Here is a 19,320-nt window from a genome sequence, read left to right on the forward strand (position 1 = left end):
TGCCTCGCGGCCCGGCCCTGGCCTCCACGCGCCCCACTCCCACTCCGCGGGGAGGGGGCTCTTCCTACTTCAATGTCCGAGCCCTACGACGCGGCCACGTGCTCGGCCCCCCCCCCCCCCAGAACACCGGCCTTCTCAGGCCTCGAGCCCCACGTCCTGGGAGGAGAGGCCCGGAGCGGCGGGTGAGGAGGGCGGGAGCCAGGCGGGGCCGGGAGCCCGAAGGGGCGGGGCCCGGGCGGGGCGGCCGGAGGAAGTGAGGGCGCCTTCTTCCTCCTCCTCCTCCTCTTTCCTCCTCTTCCTCTGCCCTCCCCCCCTCCCCCCCGCCCCCGGCCCGGCCGCGGCGGGGAGCCTGGGCCCGGCCCGGCCAGGCCATGCCGCCGCCCCCCAAGCGGGCCCGGGAGCCGGCCGAGCTGGAGCAGCAGCGGCGCCAGGAACAGAAGCGGCGCCGGCGGGACGCGCAGCAACGGCAGCAGCTGCAGCACCTCGAGTCCTTGTGAGTGACGGGCCGCGGGGGGCGGGGGCGGGGCGCGCGCCGCCGGCCTCCCCCCCTCCCCCACCCGGCCGGCCGCGCTGGGAAGAGCGGAGGGGGTGGGGGCGGGGCGCGCGCCGCCGGCCTCCTCCCCTCCCCCACCGGGCCGGCCGCGCGCCGCCTGCCCCCTTCCCTCCGTCACCGCCCTTCGCTGGGCAGGTCTTTGTGACTGGAGCTGTAGCACCGGAGGGAAACTGAGGCCCAGAGGAGAGAAGCCTTTTGGCCCATCCCCCAGCCGGGCCTGGAACGTGCTCACCCTTGGGAAAGCCCCTTCCCCCCCGTTACTCTCTTCCCCCGCCCCCCCCCCCCACCCCCCCCCCCCCGGGAAACCCCTGAGTGCCCCCCCGTTTCCCGGGGCGGGGCTTCCCTCCCCCGGGGGCCCGCCCCCCGGGGGGGGGGGGGCCGCTCCCGCTGTGACCTTTGACCCTCCCCCCCAACGGGCCGTGGCCCCGTGCACGTGCGTGCGCAGCCCGAGGCCGGCCTATGGCCAGGCCCAGGAGTGTGCTGGCCTAAAGCCCTGGCGTGGGCGGCAGCTGCCCCCCCGGGATGCCCGCGCTGTGGGCACGTGCCCTGAGGGCGCCGTCCAGGTCACGGCCCCAGCCCCCCTCAGAGGGAGCAGACCCCGGCCTCGGGGCTAAGACCAGGGGGGCAGAGGGGGAGCGGGAAGGCCTGTGAAGCCCGTGCGTCCCACGTGGGTTGTGGAGCGCAGAGGAGGGCTGGGGAGGCCGCGGGGCCTGGCCAGGCCGGGCTGCCATGGCAGCGGGGCTGTGGGGGGGATCCGAGGCAGGGAGACCCCCTGGAAGGGGAGGGGAGGGGAGACTGAGCCGGTCCCTCCATCACAGGAGTGCAAGGGCAGGGGCAGGCATGGAGAACTCGCCCTCTGCCAGGTGCCGCGCTAAGGCCTGGGCACAGCTGGCACCAAGAAACACCCGAGGGAGGGGAGGACTGGTGTTTGAAGACAAAGAGCTGGAAGGGGAGGAAAGCTGGCTGGCCTGGGCCTCCCCCACCAGGAGGGCCTCGAGCGGTGTGGCAGACAGAGTGGGTGGCAGGCTGCAGGGGTGCGAGGACACTTCAGGCTGAGGCAGAAGCAGAGGGACAGCTTTGAAGTTCAGCGTAGAGAGAAAGGGAATGTCTGTGGAGATGTTCTGGAGGGAGGAGGGGCAGTGTCTGCTGACACATCATCTCTGGTAGTTTTAGAAAAGTCTGCAAGAAGCAGGGAGTTTGGGTCAAATGAGTTCTAAGGGACAAGTTAGGTCTGTCCAAAAGGCATTGGTTACCCAGTGCTGGAGTCCAGAAGGGAGATTTGGAGCGGATGTGGAAATTATCTGCATAGAAATGATCCCTGAGCCACAAGGGCTGAATAAAGTGAGTTTTGAGGACTGCCCAGATGTAGTGGGCGGGGCATGATGAAGAGCTAGCAGGGATGCTGAGAAGGGCTAGTTGGTCTGGAGGGAAGGGGAAAGAGGAGAGAAATGAGAGAGGAGAGACTGCTCAGAAGAGGACCGAGAGCTCTAGAGAGTAGAGGGCTAGCAGAAAATTCAACGATCTGGTTCTAGCTCAAGGACAGAGTTGGGAGCCAGAGAGTGAGAGGAGAAAAAGTGGAGGTTCCTAGGGCACAGAAATAGAAGATTATGGCTAGCAGGGATGTCAAATCCATTGAGGATGGGGGAGACATAAGGGTGACTCAAGATTGCTGAGAAGAATAGAGATGATCGAGGGCGTGATGGATAATCTTTTGTGGAAGGTGGGACAGAATGAAGGATTAGTGGGGGAAGACATCTGTATGAGGTGAGAGGAGGGAAGACTCAGGGTATGGCCTCAGTTAACTTTGAGGTAAAGGCCTCATCTGACAGGGTGAGGGGAGGTTCAGAACATCGAGGAGATCCAAGAGTGTTCCCCAAGTGAGAGGGGAGTGACACGTAAGAGGACTGACAGGGTAGGAGGAGAGAACCCGGAGGTGATAGGGAACCACTAGTTTTCTGAATGGGGAGTCGGGAAAGTGACCTGTGTGGTCAGAGCTATGCTTTCTGTTGTTCAGTCGCTTTCCACTTGGGGTTTCCTTGGCAGAGGTACTGGAGCGGCTGGCCAGTCCTTCTCATTTTACAGATGAGGCAGACAGTATGAAGTGGCTTGCCCAGGCTCACACAGCTGATGGGTGGGTGTCTGAGGCCAGACTGCAACTCAGGAAGGTGAGTGGTCCTGCCTCTGGGCCAGGTGCTCGATGCACTATGGCGCCACCTAGCAGCCCCTACACTGCAGGTAGAGCATTTTGACAGCTGAGTGGAGTGGGGAGAGTCCTGTGGCAGGCAGACCCACCAGCAGTTATGGCAGTGGTCCAGGAAGGAAGTGAGTGTGGGCATATCTGAGAGATGTGTCAAAGTCTTGGCCACGGATCAGAGAGGGAGGAGTCAAGGATAATACCTAGTGTGAGAGCCTGGTGGCCTGGGAGGTTTCAGGGAAGTTAGGAAAAAGGCAAAGTTTAGTTTGGGACATGTTGAGTTTAAGGCATCTCCTCCACATCCAGTTTGAGACTAGAGGTCAACAGAAAAGTTAGGGCTAGATGGGTAGTGAGGAGAATCATTAGCAGAGAGATGATAATTTAATCTGGGAGCTGATGAGATCAAGTGAAAGTGTGAGGGAGAGGGGAAGAGGGCCCAGGACAAAGTCCTGTGGGACACACGTGCTTAGTAAAGGAGGCTGAGGAGAGGCTGAAAAGTAGCAGAACAGTGAACAAAACCCAGAGAGAAAAGTATCAAGGGGAAGAGGATAATGGACAGTCTACAGTGCTACAAATAAGCCAAGAAAGATAAGGATTGAGAAAAGGCCACTAAATTTGGCAAATTACGAGGTCATTGAGCAGATCATGTTGAATGATCAAAAGCCAAATTGTAAAGAGTTTTAAAAAGGAGAGGAAAGGAGTGGAGGCTGCTTTTACAAATGTCCTTCTAAAGGAGTTTAGCCACACACGGGAGAGTCATGGGGTAATAGCTAGCAGGGAGGGATGGATCAATTGACCTTTTTATTTTTAGAATGGGAGAGACATAGGCATGATTTCAGGTTGTAGGGAAGGAGCCAATAAAAAGGGGGAACATAGACAGTACAAGGCTGATGACCTAGGGAAAAATCTGTGGAGTGGAGGGTTGGAAGTCACAGTGGGAGGTAGAGAGAAAGATGGCAGATAAAAGATTATGTTCAGAGCCCTTTCCCATAATTTGGCGCTGAAGGCAAAGAAGGAAGCCGTTGTCCCCCCCAAGACAGAAGCCAAGTCCAAGGCTTTGAAGGCCAAGAAGATGGTGCTGAAGGGTGTCCATAGCCACAAAAAGAAGATCCATAAATCCCCTGCCTTCTGGTGACCCAAGACACTAAGATTTCAAAGACAGCCCAAATATGCTAGGAAAGTGCCCCTCGCAGAAATAAGCTCGATCACTCTGCCATCGTTAAGTTTCCCTTGATCACTGAGTCTGCTCTGAAGAAGACTGAGGACAACGACACCCCAGTCTGCATTGTGGACGTCAAGGCGAACAAGCACAGATCAAGCTGGCCGTAAAGAAGCCGTATGACATCGACGTGGCCAGGGTCGACACACTGATCCGGCCCGATGGAGAGAAGAAGGCCTGTGTCCGTCTTGCTCCAGACTATTACGTTTTAGATGTTGCTAACAAAATTGGAATCGTCTAATTTACTGTATCCAGATGTGTCCCATTCCACCTACAATAAAAAGATTTCCAGAAAAAAAAAAAAGATTATGATCAAATAAAGGAATTCAGGTTATGAACTTGGAAGTGGGTGAAGGCAAAGTCACAAGGATGTTCATCTCTTGACATTGGGGTAGGTACTAAGAAGACAGAAATGAAATACAATGATTCTGCTTTCATTACCCACGAAAATAGATGGCCACAGAAAAGCCTAGAGAGCTGTTCCATTTCACATCTGTTTGTTGTGCTTCCACTTTCATACGGAAGGGAGCACTACCCCCAATAATCTGGCCTCAGTCTTTTGTAAGGTGACACCCCTCGTACGGTGTCCTTCCTCTGATGCTCTTAACGCGGCACCCTCAGCTCCTTTTGCCTTTCTCTGTATTCTCGGAGCTTTGTACAGTACTTGGCACGTGATAAACACGCAATAAAAGCTTGATGAATGACTTGTCTTTGACTGCCACATCTCTCTGAATGGCAAGAAGACCACGTGGTTGCTTTGCCCTTTTGGCCTCCTCTTTGTGGTAGCTTTTGCATGAACTACACTTCTCTGTATTTTGTGCATTTCGTGGTTTGCATTGCTGATGTCTTCTACGATCATTTTGGATTTCAGGAGCAGTGACTGCATCAGTGATGGTCTTGTCATTGTCCTTCCTTGACCTCTCTGAAGCCTTTAATGCCGGCGATCGCCCTCTTGGTACATGCTCTTCTCTCCTTTGCCCTGGTTCTCCTTTTCCTTCTCAGTCTTCTTTGCCAGGCTCTGAGCCAGGGCACATGTGCTAGCCATGAATCTTCCCCAGGTCAGCTGCTCTTCTACCTCTATGCAATTTTACTTGGTTTTCCCATCAGTTCTATGGTTTAAATCATTATCTCCATGCTGATGATTCTCAGATCTACCCATCCAGCCCTAACCTCTCATCAGACATCTCAGACTGGATGTCCAATAGACATGTCCACATGGAATTCCTTCTCTCTCCTCTTAAACCCTCCCCTCTTCTTCACTCTTACTTTCTAGGGAACCAACCTCCATCTGGTCACCCCAGCACAACTCGGACATTATCCTCAGCCCCTCAGTCTCTCTCACTACTCCTATCCAATCCATTGCCAAGTGCTGGCAGTTCTACCTACATCGCATCTCTTGTATGCTTCCCCTTCTTTCCTCTGACACTGCCTCCACCTTAGGGCAGGCCTTCTCACCTCATGCCTGGACAACGGCATACCTTGCTGACCGGACTCCCTGCCTCAAAGTTCTGTCCACTCTAGTCTAAGCTCCACGCAGGTGTCAAAGTACAGATACGACTGTGTCACCCACCTACTCAGTAGACTGGTGGTTCCCCATCACCTTCAAGATCAATTATAAAATCCTCCACTTGTGTCCAGAGCCCTTCTTATCTTGGCCCAGGCCCTCTCCTAACTTGAAAGTCTTCTTACACCTCACTCCTTTTCCTTGCTCCCTACCCCTAGGGTCCCACCAGTATTCTTTGATCCGCTGGCCTCCTTGCTGTTCTTTATACAAAATACGCCCACCTTACAATTCAGTGCATTCCCCCAAGCCTGGGACATTCTCACTCTTCATCTCCCCCTCCTGACTTCCCTGGCTCCCTTCCAGTCCCAAATAAAATGCCACCTTCTACAAGAAGCCTTTGCCTGTTCCCCCTCCCCCCAACTCCAGTGTCCGAATTGTTCCTGTGTACATCGTGGCTGTCTTTAGTTGTTTGTATGTTGTCTCTTCCACTAGACTGGGAACTCTTTGAGGGCAGGGACCATCTTTAGCCATTCTTTGTATCCCCATTGCTTAGCACAGGGCCTGGCTCAATGTCGGTGCTTCATAAAATGCTTGTTGACTGACTTGTTCTGGTTTTACCTTTGCTTTTCACCAGTTGATGATCAGATTATAAACTGACAGTGATTGTGAAGCAGCTCCCAGATCTGTAACAAGTTGTTTCCTGTCTAAGACAGAGCTGTTGCCATCACTTGTTGGTTGCTTGTCACACAGACGGCCTTCCAGCATTTTCTTGAAGTGTTCATTATATCCAGGTATGAGGCTTCTTCGTCTTTTGTTTCTATACCATATTTTCTAATGGTTAATGGTGCTCCCTTTATGCTCACTTTCAAATGGAAGTTACCCAGCATTGAGGTAGATTGTGACTTGCTGGTCAAAAAGGTTCATTTGGAGATAAAGTGGCCTATGGAAAGAGGGCCTGGTTTCTGTTCCCAAGTCCGTCATTCTCTTCTCTTTGTGACAGTGGAGGGGCTCCTTCCTTTTTTTCAGTCTTCATTTCCCCCACCTTTAGAAGCAAAGGGGTTGGATTCGATGACCTCCAAGGTGCCCCCCCCACCTCTAAGTCTGTGATCCTATGATTTTGTGAAGTTCTTTCAGAAATTCTCTGCTTTTCATGGCAGCCTATTATGAGCCACAAGGTTAGATGACCCACTGTCCCATGAAACAGTGTTGCCCTGGACAGCTCCTTTGTTTTTTGCCTTGAGGAGAATCTAGGAGCTCTTCTTCCATTGAACTCAAAATTCTGTGTCTTCAGGTTTCATTCATAATGAAAATGAGTAGATGGGTGTGACTCAGTTCCTTCAATATTCTAAATGCTTTTATTGGTCATTGACCAAAGACCATACATTTAGAACTTCAAGAGTTAAATCCATATTTAGAGGCTATCTGTGAATCCTAATCCCCATATTTCCTTTGTTCCTGCCACCTTACCACTGTCTTGGCAAAAGCAGAAAGGGACCAAACTGGACCAAAGACCATTTAACAACTCTTTCTATTTCCTATGTCTCTGTGGCCAAAGAATTTGCTATCTCATGGCTAACGATGTGGTGACCAGCTAGCTTGGAAAGCAGGCAGTATTGGCATGGAAAACTGTATTTACTTTTCGATGCAAACCAGAGAAGACTTAGAATAAGAATAAATAATTCTATGTACATTTGCAATTTGGGGCATGCTTCTTTCTTTAAAATAGTGGAAGGAGTTATAAAAATGACATTTAATGGACAGCTGTTTTTAACAATACCTTTTCCACACTGTTGTGACTGTTTAATTATCATGCCATATTGGGGGGAGGGGAGGGCTAGATATTGTGTAGAAACTGTGTTGATGTAGCTAGCTAGCTAGACTGGGAATCAGGAAACCTGGGCACAGGTTCTACCACTGACCCATCCTGGCTGTGTGTTTCTGGGCAGTTTTCTTAGTGTTCTGGCCATGTCCTTAAGACAGAAAGTTGGAGACAGTGTGCTATTCTGAAGTGGTAGAGGATGCTTTCCGGTCTGAGAGTTCTTTCTTCCAGTGAACCACAGATCTAGCCCCATAGCTATCCCCATTTTGGGTTGTTGTTTTTTTTTTTGGTTCTTGTGGTTTAATTGATTTATTGGTTATTTACAACAAGGCCCTCTTTTGGTCTCCTCAGATGTGTTTTATTCACATTTCTGATTAAAGCCAGCAGCTGGTCTACATATTCTTCCCACATTTAAACAAATTTCTGCTGTATCTGTTCTTTAGCTTTCATTAGAAAAACCATTTAAAATTTGTTTTGGGAAAGCAGCCTTCTAAAAAAATGACTGTATTGGTGCACTTGACAATAATATGTGCTCTCTGTCAAGCTGAAATTTTTGTCCCTCTGGTGTCTTTTGCTTTTCACATCTGAAAGAAGGATCATAAGGTCAGAGGTTCTATAGCTGGGAGGGACATTAGAAGTAAACTCATTTTGCAGTCTCCAGTAGAGTCAAAGCTCTTTAAGGACACTTTGTCTTTATGTATCACAAAGCGAGCACTAAGCTTGGAGTCAGGAAGACGAGTTCCAGTTCGACCTCAGACACTGGCTATATGACCCATGGCAAGCTACTTAACCTCTGTTTGCCTCAGTTTCCTGAGCTGTAAAAGGGGGGATAAAAACAGCACCCACCTCCCAGGATTGCGAGGATCAAATGAGATAATAATTATAAACTGCTCAGAGCACTGCATGGCACATAAGAAGTGCTGTGTGGATGTCAGCTATTCTCATTATTATTGTGTGACACACAATTCCATACCTAATAAATGCTTATTAAATTGAATTGAGGTAACTGATGAAGTGACTTTCTTAAGGTCACATGGGTTGATCATTGACAGAGCTGGGATTTGAACCCAGGTCCTTTGATTCCCAATCAAGAACTTTCCCTTGTACCACATTGTGAGAAAACAATTACAGGTCTTTTTTTATACTCATAAAAGAAAACCAGACCTTTTCTAGTACAGTGTCTGTCTGGTAACCTCCCCTCTCTCCCAAATAAAGCAGTTTAGGCTTCATTGCCACAGCTTGTGTCTAAGTATCCCATTTTAGATGAACTGTCCGAAGATTTTCATAGCAGCCAATGGTAAATATAATGAAGTAACTTAAATGTCCGCTAGGTAAGGGATTATTAAATGGAATACTCTCAAGTATGAGGAATGTAAAGAACTCTGGAAATCACATTACCCCCCCTCCCCCAAAAAATGCTGACCCAGAAGAATAGACGACACACAAGTACTTATTTCAAGCCTTATAAGGTTTTTAGTTAAGTTTACAAATTAATTTCAAAACCTTTTTTATAGAGAAGGCCACAAGTGTGGATCCATGAGGACAGCTCGAGCAGGGTTGGGGGGCCTAGGACCAAGCAGCAGCTCTCCCTTGCAAGTCAGGCATACCTGTTTTCCTTAGCTTAGCAGCTTCCTTAGGTGAGAGGCTACTTATATACTCAGTCTTTTCCAGTGTTAATACTTGGAAGCTGGATTGGAAAACATTTGTCATCAAAGGCAACAACATTGTCTTTTCTCTCTTTGGAAAGTCTAACAAACTGACATATGGCCCATACACGGAGGGTTTAGTAGTGAGTATGTGATCTTACGCCAACTCTGTAGGTTCATGGGTTCGAATCCTGACTTGTTCCAATGTGGTCCAATGTTGACTTCTTTGGACTTTTGTTTTTTATCATCCAGTGAAGGTATTGGAGCCTCAGAGGATCCTTCCAGCTCTAAACCTAGAGCGGAGACTCTGATCTTCAGTTCTTTGTTTCCCTTCTCTGAAAAAAAAAAAAAAGTTATGGTTAAATCAGTGAAGAAGCTGCAGCAGAGACATGAGAGTGACTCCTAAGGCCCCACCTCAGGCCCCTCAGCCTGGCGAGGCTGAGCCTGTGCTGGTGCTAGGGCCTGGTCCTGGGATTCGACCCAGAGTCAATGAGCTGGGATAACACCGCTAGGTCTGTACCCCAAAGAGGTCAAAAGAGGAGAAAGACACTTTACACCAGCTCTTGTTGTGCTGACAAAGAACTAGAAACTCAATGTGAGAGATTCAGTAACCAGAAGGTGCCTGAAGAAACATGCTGCTTACCCTTGACAGGAAGGTGACGGGCCATGGGGACAGACTGAGAGGTGTACTGGACACGGCCAATGCAGGAATTTTTTCGGCTCGACTATCTATGCACATTTATCACAAAGGTTTTATTTTTCTTCCTTTCTCAGTAGTGGAAGGTGGGAGAGAAAGAATGATGGATTTTTGTAATTTGAAATTTTTTTTAAAAAAATATGAACAGTATAACAGTGTTATTTGGGAAAGCTTTGCAACTTCCTGAAGGGCTCCTAGGTGGGGTGATGGGGTCTGGATTCAGGAAGACTCATCTTCCTGAGTTCAAATCTGACCTCAAACACTTAATAGCTGTGTGACCCTAGGCTAGTCACTTCACCCTGTTTGCTTCAGTTTCCTCATATGTAAAATGAACTGGACAAGGAAATGGCAAATCCATTATCTTTGCCAAGAAAACCCTAAATGGGGTCACAGAGTCAGACGCAACTGAAAACTAAACAATTTCCTGAAGGCAACTGTGAGATGAAGAAAATGACTCTTCTCCATCCTCTGAATGAATGAACTCCATCCTCTTCTCTGTCTCTGTTATTTTTAATCTCCTTTTTTTCTCACACACATACATGTATGTGTGTATATATATATATATACATACATATATGCGTGTGTGTGTGTGTGTGTGTGTGTGTGTGGTGCTGTTTCTGCCTCCTGTGCCCACATCTGGAGGCTTCCGTGTCCAAGCTGAAGTGTGGTAGCTCCACTGTCCCTGAAGTTTTGTCCTCTTCCTAAGGAGCTGACCCTCTTGCGCTTCCACTTGGGGAGTTTGGCAGTATCCTGGTAACTTGGGCACCATGACCTGCCCCAGGTCACACAGCTAGAAGGTGTCTGAGAATGAGCTTAAGCCGGGTCTTCCTAACTCTTAGGGCTGCCCCTCAATTCATTTTTACATTGTCTTTACTCTCCCCACAGAGTAGCCAGTGTTTTTAGAAAGAGGCAGTTTTAGCCTGTGTTTGTTATAGGCAGAGCAAAGTTTAAAGGCAGGTCCCAATCCAGAATCATTACTTCTCAAATGACCCTATAATCCTGTCACATCTTCCACACAACCTGACAATTGAAAGCCACTTTTAAAATAATAATAGCCAGTTTATACAGTGTGTGAAAGGTTTGCAAAATATTTTATGTCTCATTTTATTTCACAATAAACCTATTTTGGACTTTCATTATTTTTCTAATGAGGAAACAGGCTCAGAAAGGTTAAAACTTGCTCAGGGTCATTCAGCTCATAAGTTTCTTCATTCCTGTTTGCTTTAGTCCTCATAGTATTAGATGGCCTTGGGGTCCCTTCCAGCTCTTAACCTCTGATCCTATATATGTTTATCTGACCTTCCAACTCAAGGTAGAAAGAGCTGTATCATCTGATTGGAATTATATTTTTAATTTGAGTCTGAACACAAACTTTTTGGCCTTATTTTTCTTTTTGCTAAAAGTAATTAAAATTAGAACGCTATTTGCTATATTAATGTGATTGATGGATTCTTTCTTCCCCTTTCCCCCCAGTTATGAAAAACCTCCTCCTGGACTTATCAAGGTGAGTGTAGTTCATTCTTTTTGCAGTTTATAATCTAATCATTAAAAATAATTGCCTTTTGAGTAAATTTTTATAAAATCAGATAATTATAAGATAGCATAATGATTCTTGAGGTACTTTTGGTAACACTGTTCCTCCGCTGCCAATGATTTTTTTTTTTTTTAGTATTTTGTGAATGCATCCAGAGTAGGACTTGAAACCTTTTTAATGTCTCAGACAAATCTGGCGGTTTCATGAAGCCTAGGAGCCCTTCTTTAAATGTATAAAATAAAATGAGTAGGATTTCAGAGGAAACCAATTACATTAAAGATGGAATTGTTTTCATACCAAGTTCACACCACAAATCCCACAGGGATTTCAGAATTGCCGATCGCCAATGCAGCCTATGACCACTGATGGTTCCTCCTGTACTTGGAGGCTGGCTCCCCACCGCAGTCTTGTACTGCCTCGTCCCCACTGCTCTTTGCACGTCCCTTCTATGCTGTTATCTCCTCTGTACCTTTTAGTACTTTATTATATAGACTAGTCTCCCTGACTAGGTTTCAGTGCCTTAGGAGTCAGAAGGCACACAGGAAGTATTCTTTTTTTTTTTTTAAAGCAATCGGGGTTAAGTAACTTGCTCAAGGTTACACGGCCAGTTATTTCTGGGTGTGGTGCTGAGTATCTGAGCCCAGATTTGATCCAGGTCATCCCGACACTGGAGCCAGTGCTCTTACTCACTGAGCCACCTGGCCGCCCCAAATTTCTTTTTTCCTTTTTTGCTTTTTTTTTGGGAGGACGATTGGGTTTAAGTGACTTGCCCAACGTCACATGGCTAATTTTTGTGTTAAGTGGCTCAGGCTGGGTTTGAACTCAGGTCCTCCTGACTCCAGGGCCAGTGCTCCATTCACTATGCCACCTAGCCACCTTCACAGGAAGTATTCTTTTCCAGTGAAAATATCCTTTCTACACTGTCTCAAACAAACTTAAAGCCTTTCTTTTAAAATGACAGGAAGCCCACTACCTCTTGAAAAGTTTGTTTCAATGGTTAATCATCTTATTATTAGAAAATTTAGTTCATTTCAAAAAACACTTATTAATCATTGACTATATGTAAGGCATTTTACTAATAAATTCTGGATATTCAATGGCAAAAATGAAATCATGCCAAACTTCAAGGAATTGATATTCCACTGAGAGGAAATACAACAGCATATACACAGATAAGCAAATAAAATACAAAGTAGATAGCCAGTAATACAAAGTACTTGTTCCAAAAAGGAAAGGGCATTAACAGCTGGGGAAGGACTCCTATAGCAGTTAACTGGGTTGTGCTTTGAAGGAGACACATCAAACACAGGTTGCCTGTACCATAGGGAAACATTGAACTGCAAAATCTCATTGGATAGAAGTGTGCAATGGGTTGGTTTGTCCTCACCACAGATTTTAAACAGAAGAGTAACACAGTTAATCCTGTGTTTTAGAAATATCTGCTAGCAGCTATATGGAATATTATTCATTGGGTGGAGGCCCTTGCAATATTCCTAGGTAGAGGTGAGTTGGACCTGAAGCAGCGCTTGAGTTTGTGGAAATGGAGAGGAGAACACTGAATGCAAGAGATTTTATTAAGGTGGAACTGACAAGATGGGGGACTTGGATCAGGAGCATGAAGGAAAGTTATGAGTTATGAATGAGTAAGGTTACAGATCTGGGTTACTGGAAGGGTGGTAGTGCTATCAGCAGAAATATGAAAGTGTGAAGGAAGGACAGTGAGGTGAGATACTTCCAGGATCTTGAGGTAGAGATGTCCTTCAGGCAGTCAGTAATGCAGGATGGCAGTTCAATTAAAAACAAAATGATTTGGGAGTCATCTGCAAGTCACCAAAGGAGAGGAGACAGTTGGTATTCACCCACACTTGGTGGGCAGGAGCTCAAGGACCCAACAAACCGTCCTGAGAAAGAAGAGTCAGATGGGCAGGAAGAGAACTGAGAGAGCAGGGCCATGAGAGCAAGGAGAGCTTGTCCAGGAGGAGTTGGGCATCCCTGTCAACAGCAATGAGGACCATAAGACTGAGCAGTTAAGAAACCACTTCTAAGTTAAGAAAACCAAAAGGGATTATTTCAGTTACATGATGGGATTGGAATTGATGCTATAAGAGATGAAGTGAGTGGCAAATGAATGGTGAATGCTCTTTCTAGGGTTAGGGTGTACCCAGCCCTATGCAGATGCTTATTAAAATGTTGAAGTGAGTCCATTATTAAATCAAGAATGAAGGTTCCAGATGGATGCTACAAACCCATGTTAAGAGGCAGCTAGATGGTGCAGTGGAAAGCACTGGGCCTGAAGTCAGAAAAACCCAAGTTCAAATCCAGCCTCAGACACTAGCTATATGACCCTGGGCAAGTCACTTAACCTTTGTTTGCTTCAGTTTCCTCATATGTAAATCATGGATAATAACAGCAGCTGCCTGTCAGGGTGGTGAGGAGCAAATGAGATGAGAATTATAAAACATTTAGTCCCCCTGACCCATAGGAAACATTGTGATAAGTGATAATAATAATAATTGTTATTATTATTATTGCTTACTTATATAATACTTCATTCATTTGGTGCTTATCCATAAATGACCCCACTAACCATAAAATGAGTTCTGTTTGGGTACTGAGATTATTCTAATATTTAGTAATACATTTAGCATAAACATTGTCACAGTATAGTGTTTTCTTTTGATATCACACTTATCCTCAGTTAAAGGCTAGAGAAATAATTCATTTATTGAAACAATTACATTTCTAAGAAGCATTATATCCAGAATTTGGAAAGAATGGCAGCCTCCTTCTAGGTGAAAGGAGCTATTTCTATTTGAAATACTGTTTAAATTTCAGAAAGCCATGCTTTGATTTTAGAATCTGACTTAGAAATGATCTCTGTGTTATTTTTTCTAGTCTGTTTTTGGGGAATTTTCTTTTCTGCTTGAATTGTGACTTTGTTGTACATACATTTAAAAAGATCAAGTTCTTTTCATAGAAATTATTTAATTTGGGGCAGCTAGGTGGCGCAGTGAGTAAGAGTGCCAGCCCCAGAGGCAGGAGGACCCGGGATCAGTTCTGGCCTCAGATACTTAACACCCACACAAAATAGCTGGCTGTGTAACCTTGAGCAAGTTACTTAACCCCAAATGCTTAAAAAAAAAAGGGGGGGGTAATGATTTAATTTTTCCTAGTATTTTTCTCTCTTTTCTGGTACATACAATTTGCCTGCACTTAGAATTACCTTAAAGGGATAATGTGGGAGGGGTTTCTTCCTCTTCTCTTATCTCCATCAGGGGGTTGGTGAGATGTTCTCTAAAACAACTCAAAGAAAAGACTGGTACTTTTGGCTTTTTGTTTACAGATTTTTCCCTTTGTTTAGGAAGATGAGACCAAGCCAGAAGACTGTATACCAGACGTACCAGGCAATGAACATGCCAGAGAATTTCTGGCTCATGCTCCAACTAAAGGACTCTGGATGCCCCTGGGGAAAGAAGTCAAGGTTATGCAATGTACGTGAGCTCTATCTTTCTAATCATTCAGAAAATCTACAGTGTCATCCATTTGTGAATTTGTATTCATGGTTTTCCCATACATAGGTAATTTACTGAACACTGGAGAAGCTTCTTAGAATATCTAGCTTCCTTCAAGACTTAGTTCAAAGCTTTTTCCACTTTGTCAAAGACAACTGGAAATTCTTAGCTTTGAGAAGAAAAGACTTGGGGCATGGGGTGGAAGAAAGGGGACTGTGGCAGGATAGCTTTCTTCAACTGTTTTAAGTGTTGTGAGGAGACAGTGCTAGGATAAAGATGTAGTAGACACAGTGAAGCAAACTCAGATTTATATTAAGGAAAAACTTTAGAATATTTAGAGCCGTTCACAAGTGGAAGGGAACTTGGTGGCACAGCTACCTTACATAGCCCCCTTATTATAAAGAGTCTCTTGAGAAAAGTCTCACTCTGTTTATGTACATGTTACATAATTAGTCAGTTGCATTTATTTTTCAAAATGTGAATGTTATAAGGACTAACTTGATGTGACTGAAAGTCTTCTGTCTTGTGTAACCAATGTGTGGGGGGTTACTGAAACATTGACTTTCCTGTTGGCTTCTAGGCTGGCGCTGTAAACGATACGGACACAGAACAGGTGACAAAGAATGCCCGTTCTTTATCAAAGGCAATCAGAAATTAGAACAATTCAGAGTAGTAAGTACAAAATTCTATCCAGATCTATTTTCCAAATACTCCATTTTGGTGGCTCTCTGCAGGAAAACTTGTCTGAGAGAAGGTTACCTTTCTGCTGGCTATATGAGATTCCGCACAGTGCACACGTCTCTACTGATGTCCTACAAAATGTTTCCCCCAGGACAGTCGAGCAGAATCCTCTAGCAGAGATAACATGAGTAATGTGAAAATATGTTTAATATGATTGTACATGTATAGTCTATATCAGATTACATGCCATCTTGGGGAGGAAGAGGGAAAAATTTAAAACTCAAAATCTTTAAAAAAAAGTGAATGTTGAGAACTAAAATTAATTAATTAAAAAAGAAGCTTACAGTTTATCAAGAGAAACAATATGTACACATATAAGAGTATACAAAATAAATACAAGGCATCTGGGGAGAGGGCAATAATAGCAACTGGAGCCATTAGGAGGGAAGGGAACAAGCATTTATTAAGACACTGTATTAAGTGCTTTAAAAATATCTTATTTTATCTTCATAACTCTGAGAAGTTTTATTATTATCCCCATGTTATACTTAAGGAAACCGAGGCTGAGAGAGGTTAAGTACCCAGGTTTATACAGCTAGGAAGGTGCCAGATGTGAGCTGCAGGCTCACTACTCTTATCTGCTGTGCCACCTGGCCACTTGTCAGGAACCTTCATGTAGAAGTTGGCACTTGAGAGCTGAATTTAGAACAAGTGGAGGTGAAGAGAAAAGTGTATTCCAAACATGAGGAGGAGCCAGTCCTGTGGCTAGAGCTGCGACTGGAAATGGAGTGTCATATTCCAAGAGCAAGACGACCACTGGGCCTGGACTGTATGTACAGTGCTGTAATGTTAACAGGATATAAGATCTTCCCACCCATTACTAGGCCTCACATATGGAGCCCATTAAGGAGAGGCTTGCTTATAGGAAGGCTTTCACACCTTTTGCTAATTTCTAATTAGGCACTGAGTCTTAGAAGGGTTGTGATGCCTCTGGCACTGAGAAGTATGTATATACTCTGAGTTGGTAAATTTTGCATTGGAGGCTCACTTATGAGAAGGATCTTGTGCTTCCCTGGTCAAGATTTTGAGTGGTCATATGTTCAGAGCTCCCTGACTGCTCAGATGTAAAGGCTCTCTGAATCCAAGGATGTATGTAAAGTGTATAGCAGCAATATTGTTTTGATGAAGGTAGTCAGAGCCCTGTCTGTTGGTCTTTATTTCTTTACTTGTCTTTTCTGAAGTTTAAGGTATTAACTTTTCCCCTAAACTACTGAATGTAATTTAAAAAGATTGTTGACCCCTTAAACAGCTATTTTTCCTAGTAAAGCAGATCTAAGAACCTGTGCTAGCAGCCATCCTAGGGATGCCAGTGTAGTTGCTACTACAAGTGCCTAAAGAGGGGGAGAGGTAGGCTTGAACAAGGCTATCATGGAAAGCCTTTAAATGATTAAGAGAGAAATTTGTATCTGATCCTTAAGAGGTAACAGAGGGACAACAAAGTTAACTGAGGAGTGAAAAGGAGGATACATTATAGAAGGGAGAGACATGAGGCTGGAAAAACTGTTGGAATAATGCAGGAGAGAGGTAATGAAGGTCTGCATTAATTAGGATGGTGTCCTTCTAAGTAGAGAGGAGGAGATGGAAACAAAAGATGTCATAAAGGTAAAAACAACAAGATTGACAACTGATGTAGAATAAGGGAGAGTAAAGAGAAAAGATAAACTGAGTTTGTAAAACTTGGGTAATGGGAAGGTTTCAGCAGAAGTAGGAAGGACTGTAAGGCAATGGATTTGGGGAGAACACGAATGAGTTCTGTTTTAAACATGTTTAACTTGAACTGCCTATGGGAATTACAGTAGGAAAAGTCCACTAGGAAGTTAGTGATGGGGGACTGGAGCCCAGGAACAATACTAGGTCTGGAGATAAAGAACTGGCAGTCATCTACATTGAGATTATGATTAAAACCACAAGGAGCTTATGAGTTTGCCAACAGACAAGTGTGTCAGAAGAAGAGAAAAAGGCCTTGTCATGAAAACCCAAGGAGTAAATGAGAATATCTAGAAGGAAAGGATGGTCAGCCATGTCAAATGCTACAGAGAGGTCAAGAAAGATGAAAGTAGAGACCATCACATTTGGTAGTGAAGAAATCACCGGTACCTTTGGTAACAGTTTCAGTTGAGTGATGAGATTGGAAGGTAGAATGCAAAGGACTGAGAATTGAGAGGAAAGGAAGTGGAGGCAACAAGTGTACCTAACCTCTTTACCTCCTACCCCCAAATTTGGCTGTGAAAAAGAGGAGAAATACAGGATGGTAGCTTGAGTGGTGGTAGGGCCTAAGGGTAGATTTTTAAGGAGGGGAGAGATTTTACCTTGTTTGTAGAAGAGACTGAAAATGGTGGAAGAGGGTGATAAATGTGCTGGGAAAGACAGGAGAGGACGACATCAAAGATACATATAAAATGGTTGACCTTGGCAGGAAGGACTACCTCTGGTCAGAGCCCTAGGTCTCCATTTTGTACTAGAGTAAGGTGAAGTTGAAGTAACCATGTATGATTCTCTGAAAAATTTTCTGTCACTCTTCTGACCTATATATTACTAAGCAGGAGGAGCTTAGCAAGATGACAGGTATTGTAAAGATATCACCTGTTTCTTTCATAAGGGTTTTGAAAATAGCTTTCTTTGTAGATGAGGTAACTTCTACCAGATGTCTTGGGGTTGAAGGCAGTACCTTGGTCCTGTGATCTGAATTTCAAGCCTTTGCCTCCCAACCAGAGATGCAAAGGATTTTAAACTAAAGCCTGCAGACACTTGTAACTAGAAATTTCAGTCTTTATATCAAATATTTATCTTTATTAAAATCACAAAAGCTAAACTGTAAACAAGCACTAAACAGAAAAATGCTTTAAAATGAACTTTTTAAAGAAATACATTTTAACAAAGATATCTTTCCTCATTATTTTTAGTTTTATATTTTTGAATACAACTTTCATTAATTTTTCTTTTTTTTTCTTTTTTGGAGGGGCAAGTGGGGTTAAGTGACTTGCCCAAGGTCACATATCTAGTTTTGTGTGTGTGTGTGTTAAGTGTCTGGAGCTGGATTTGAACTCAGGTCCTCCTGACTCCAGGGCTGGTGCTCTATTCACTGCGCCACCTAGCCGCCCCCAATTTTTATTTTTTTCAATCAGCAAAAATCTGTACTCAATTCCAACCTCATCTTATTCCCCAAATGAAAACAACAAAGAAATCAAAGCTCTTTTTATAATCATGTATAATCAAGCAAAACAAAATTCTGCAATAGCCATATCTAAAAAATTTTTAAATTTAAGTATACATATATGTCTGTATATATAGTGTCTCATTCTGCACTAGGAGTCCTTTGCCTCTCTGTTAGGTGTAGTACAGCTTGTTTCATCATTAGTCCTCTGGGATACTGGTCTGTCATTAATCTGAACAGGGTTTCTGAGTCTTTCAAAATTGTCTTTACCATATTGTTATATCACTGTGTAAACTGTTCTCCTGGTTCTGCTCACTTCACTCTGTATCAGTTCATACAAATCTTCCCTTATGTCTCTGAAAACATTCCCTTCATCATTTCTTACAGCACAAAAGCATTCCACCCCATTCATATACCATAATTTGTTCAGTCATTCCCCAATTGATAGGCACCTCCTCAGATTCCCATTCTTTGACACCTCAAAAAAGCTTATAAAAACGTTTGTATATCCTTAGAGTTAATTTAGCCCAGAATTGATCCCTCCCTTCATCTCCCTTTCTTTTAATTCTTCCTTCTCTCCCTTCCTTCCTTTTTCCCTATTGAATGAAATCTTTCTGTATCCAGCTGTGCTCTGTGTGTGTGTATTCTTCCTGCCTTTGACCAGTTCAGATGAGAGTTTCAAGGTCAGCTGCCTCCCCTTTGTTCTTTCCTCCTTGTTTATACAGACTTCTACTTGTGCCCCCTGAT

At 44.8% G+C, this 19,320-nt stretch overlaps 1 protein-coding gene across 1 annotated transcript; it reads left to right on the top strand.

The window, feature by feature from the left end:
• The first annotated feature begins 317 nt into the window (after positions 1-317).
• RP9 (RP9 pre-mRNA splicing factor) lies at positions 318-18,225 on the top strand. The gene is made up of 5 exons (XM_069084295.1): positions 318-493; positions 6,184-6,261; positions 11,106-11,136; positions 14,528-14,657; positions 15,259-18,225. The coding sequence occupies exons 1-5, from the start codon at positions 372-374 to the stop codon at positions 15,531-15,533; spliced, it is 636 nt and encodes a 211-aa protein (XP_068940396.1). The 5' UTR covers positions 318-371; the 3' UTR covers positions 15,534-18,225.
• The last annotated feature ends 1,095 nt before the right edge of the window (positions 18,226-19,320 follow it).

Source organism: Petaurus breviceps, unplaced genomic scaffold (genome assembly GCF_028583685.1).
Source record: "Petaurus breviceps papuanus isolate PSGF00001 unplaced genomic scaffold, PetGlider_PUasm1.0 174, whole genome shotgun sequence".
NCBI lineage: Eukaryota > Metazoa > Chordata > Mammalia > Diprotodontia > Petauridae > Petaurus > Petaurus breviceps.

Bases quoted from the DNA above. Each gene is read 5' to 3' on its own strand.
- RP9 (XM_069084295.1), top strand. From the start codon at position 372: ATGCCGCCGCCCCCCAAGCGGGCCCGGGAGCCGGCCGAGCTGGAGCAG. The intron at 494-6,183 runs GTGAGTGACGGG...TGTCTAAGACAG, and splicing joins CTGCAGCACCTCGAGTCCTT to AGCTGTTGCCATCACTTGTT. The intron at 14,658-15,258 runs GTACGTGAGCTC...GTTGGCTTCTAG, and splicing joins AGAAGTCAAGGTTATGCAAT to GCTGGCGCTGTAAACGATAC.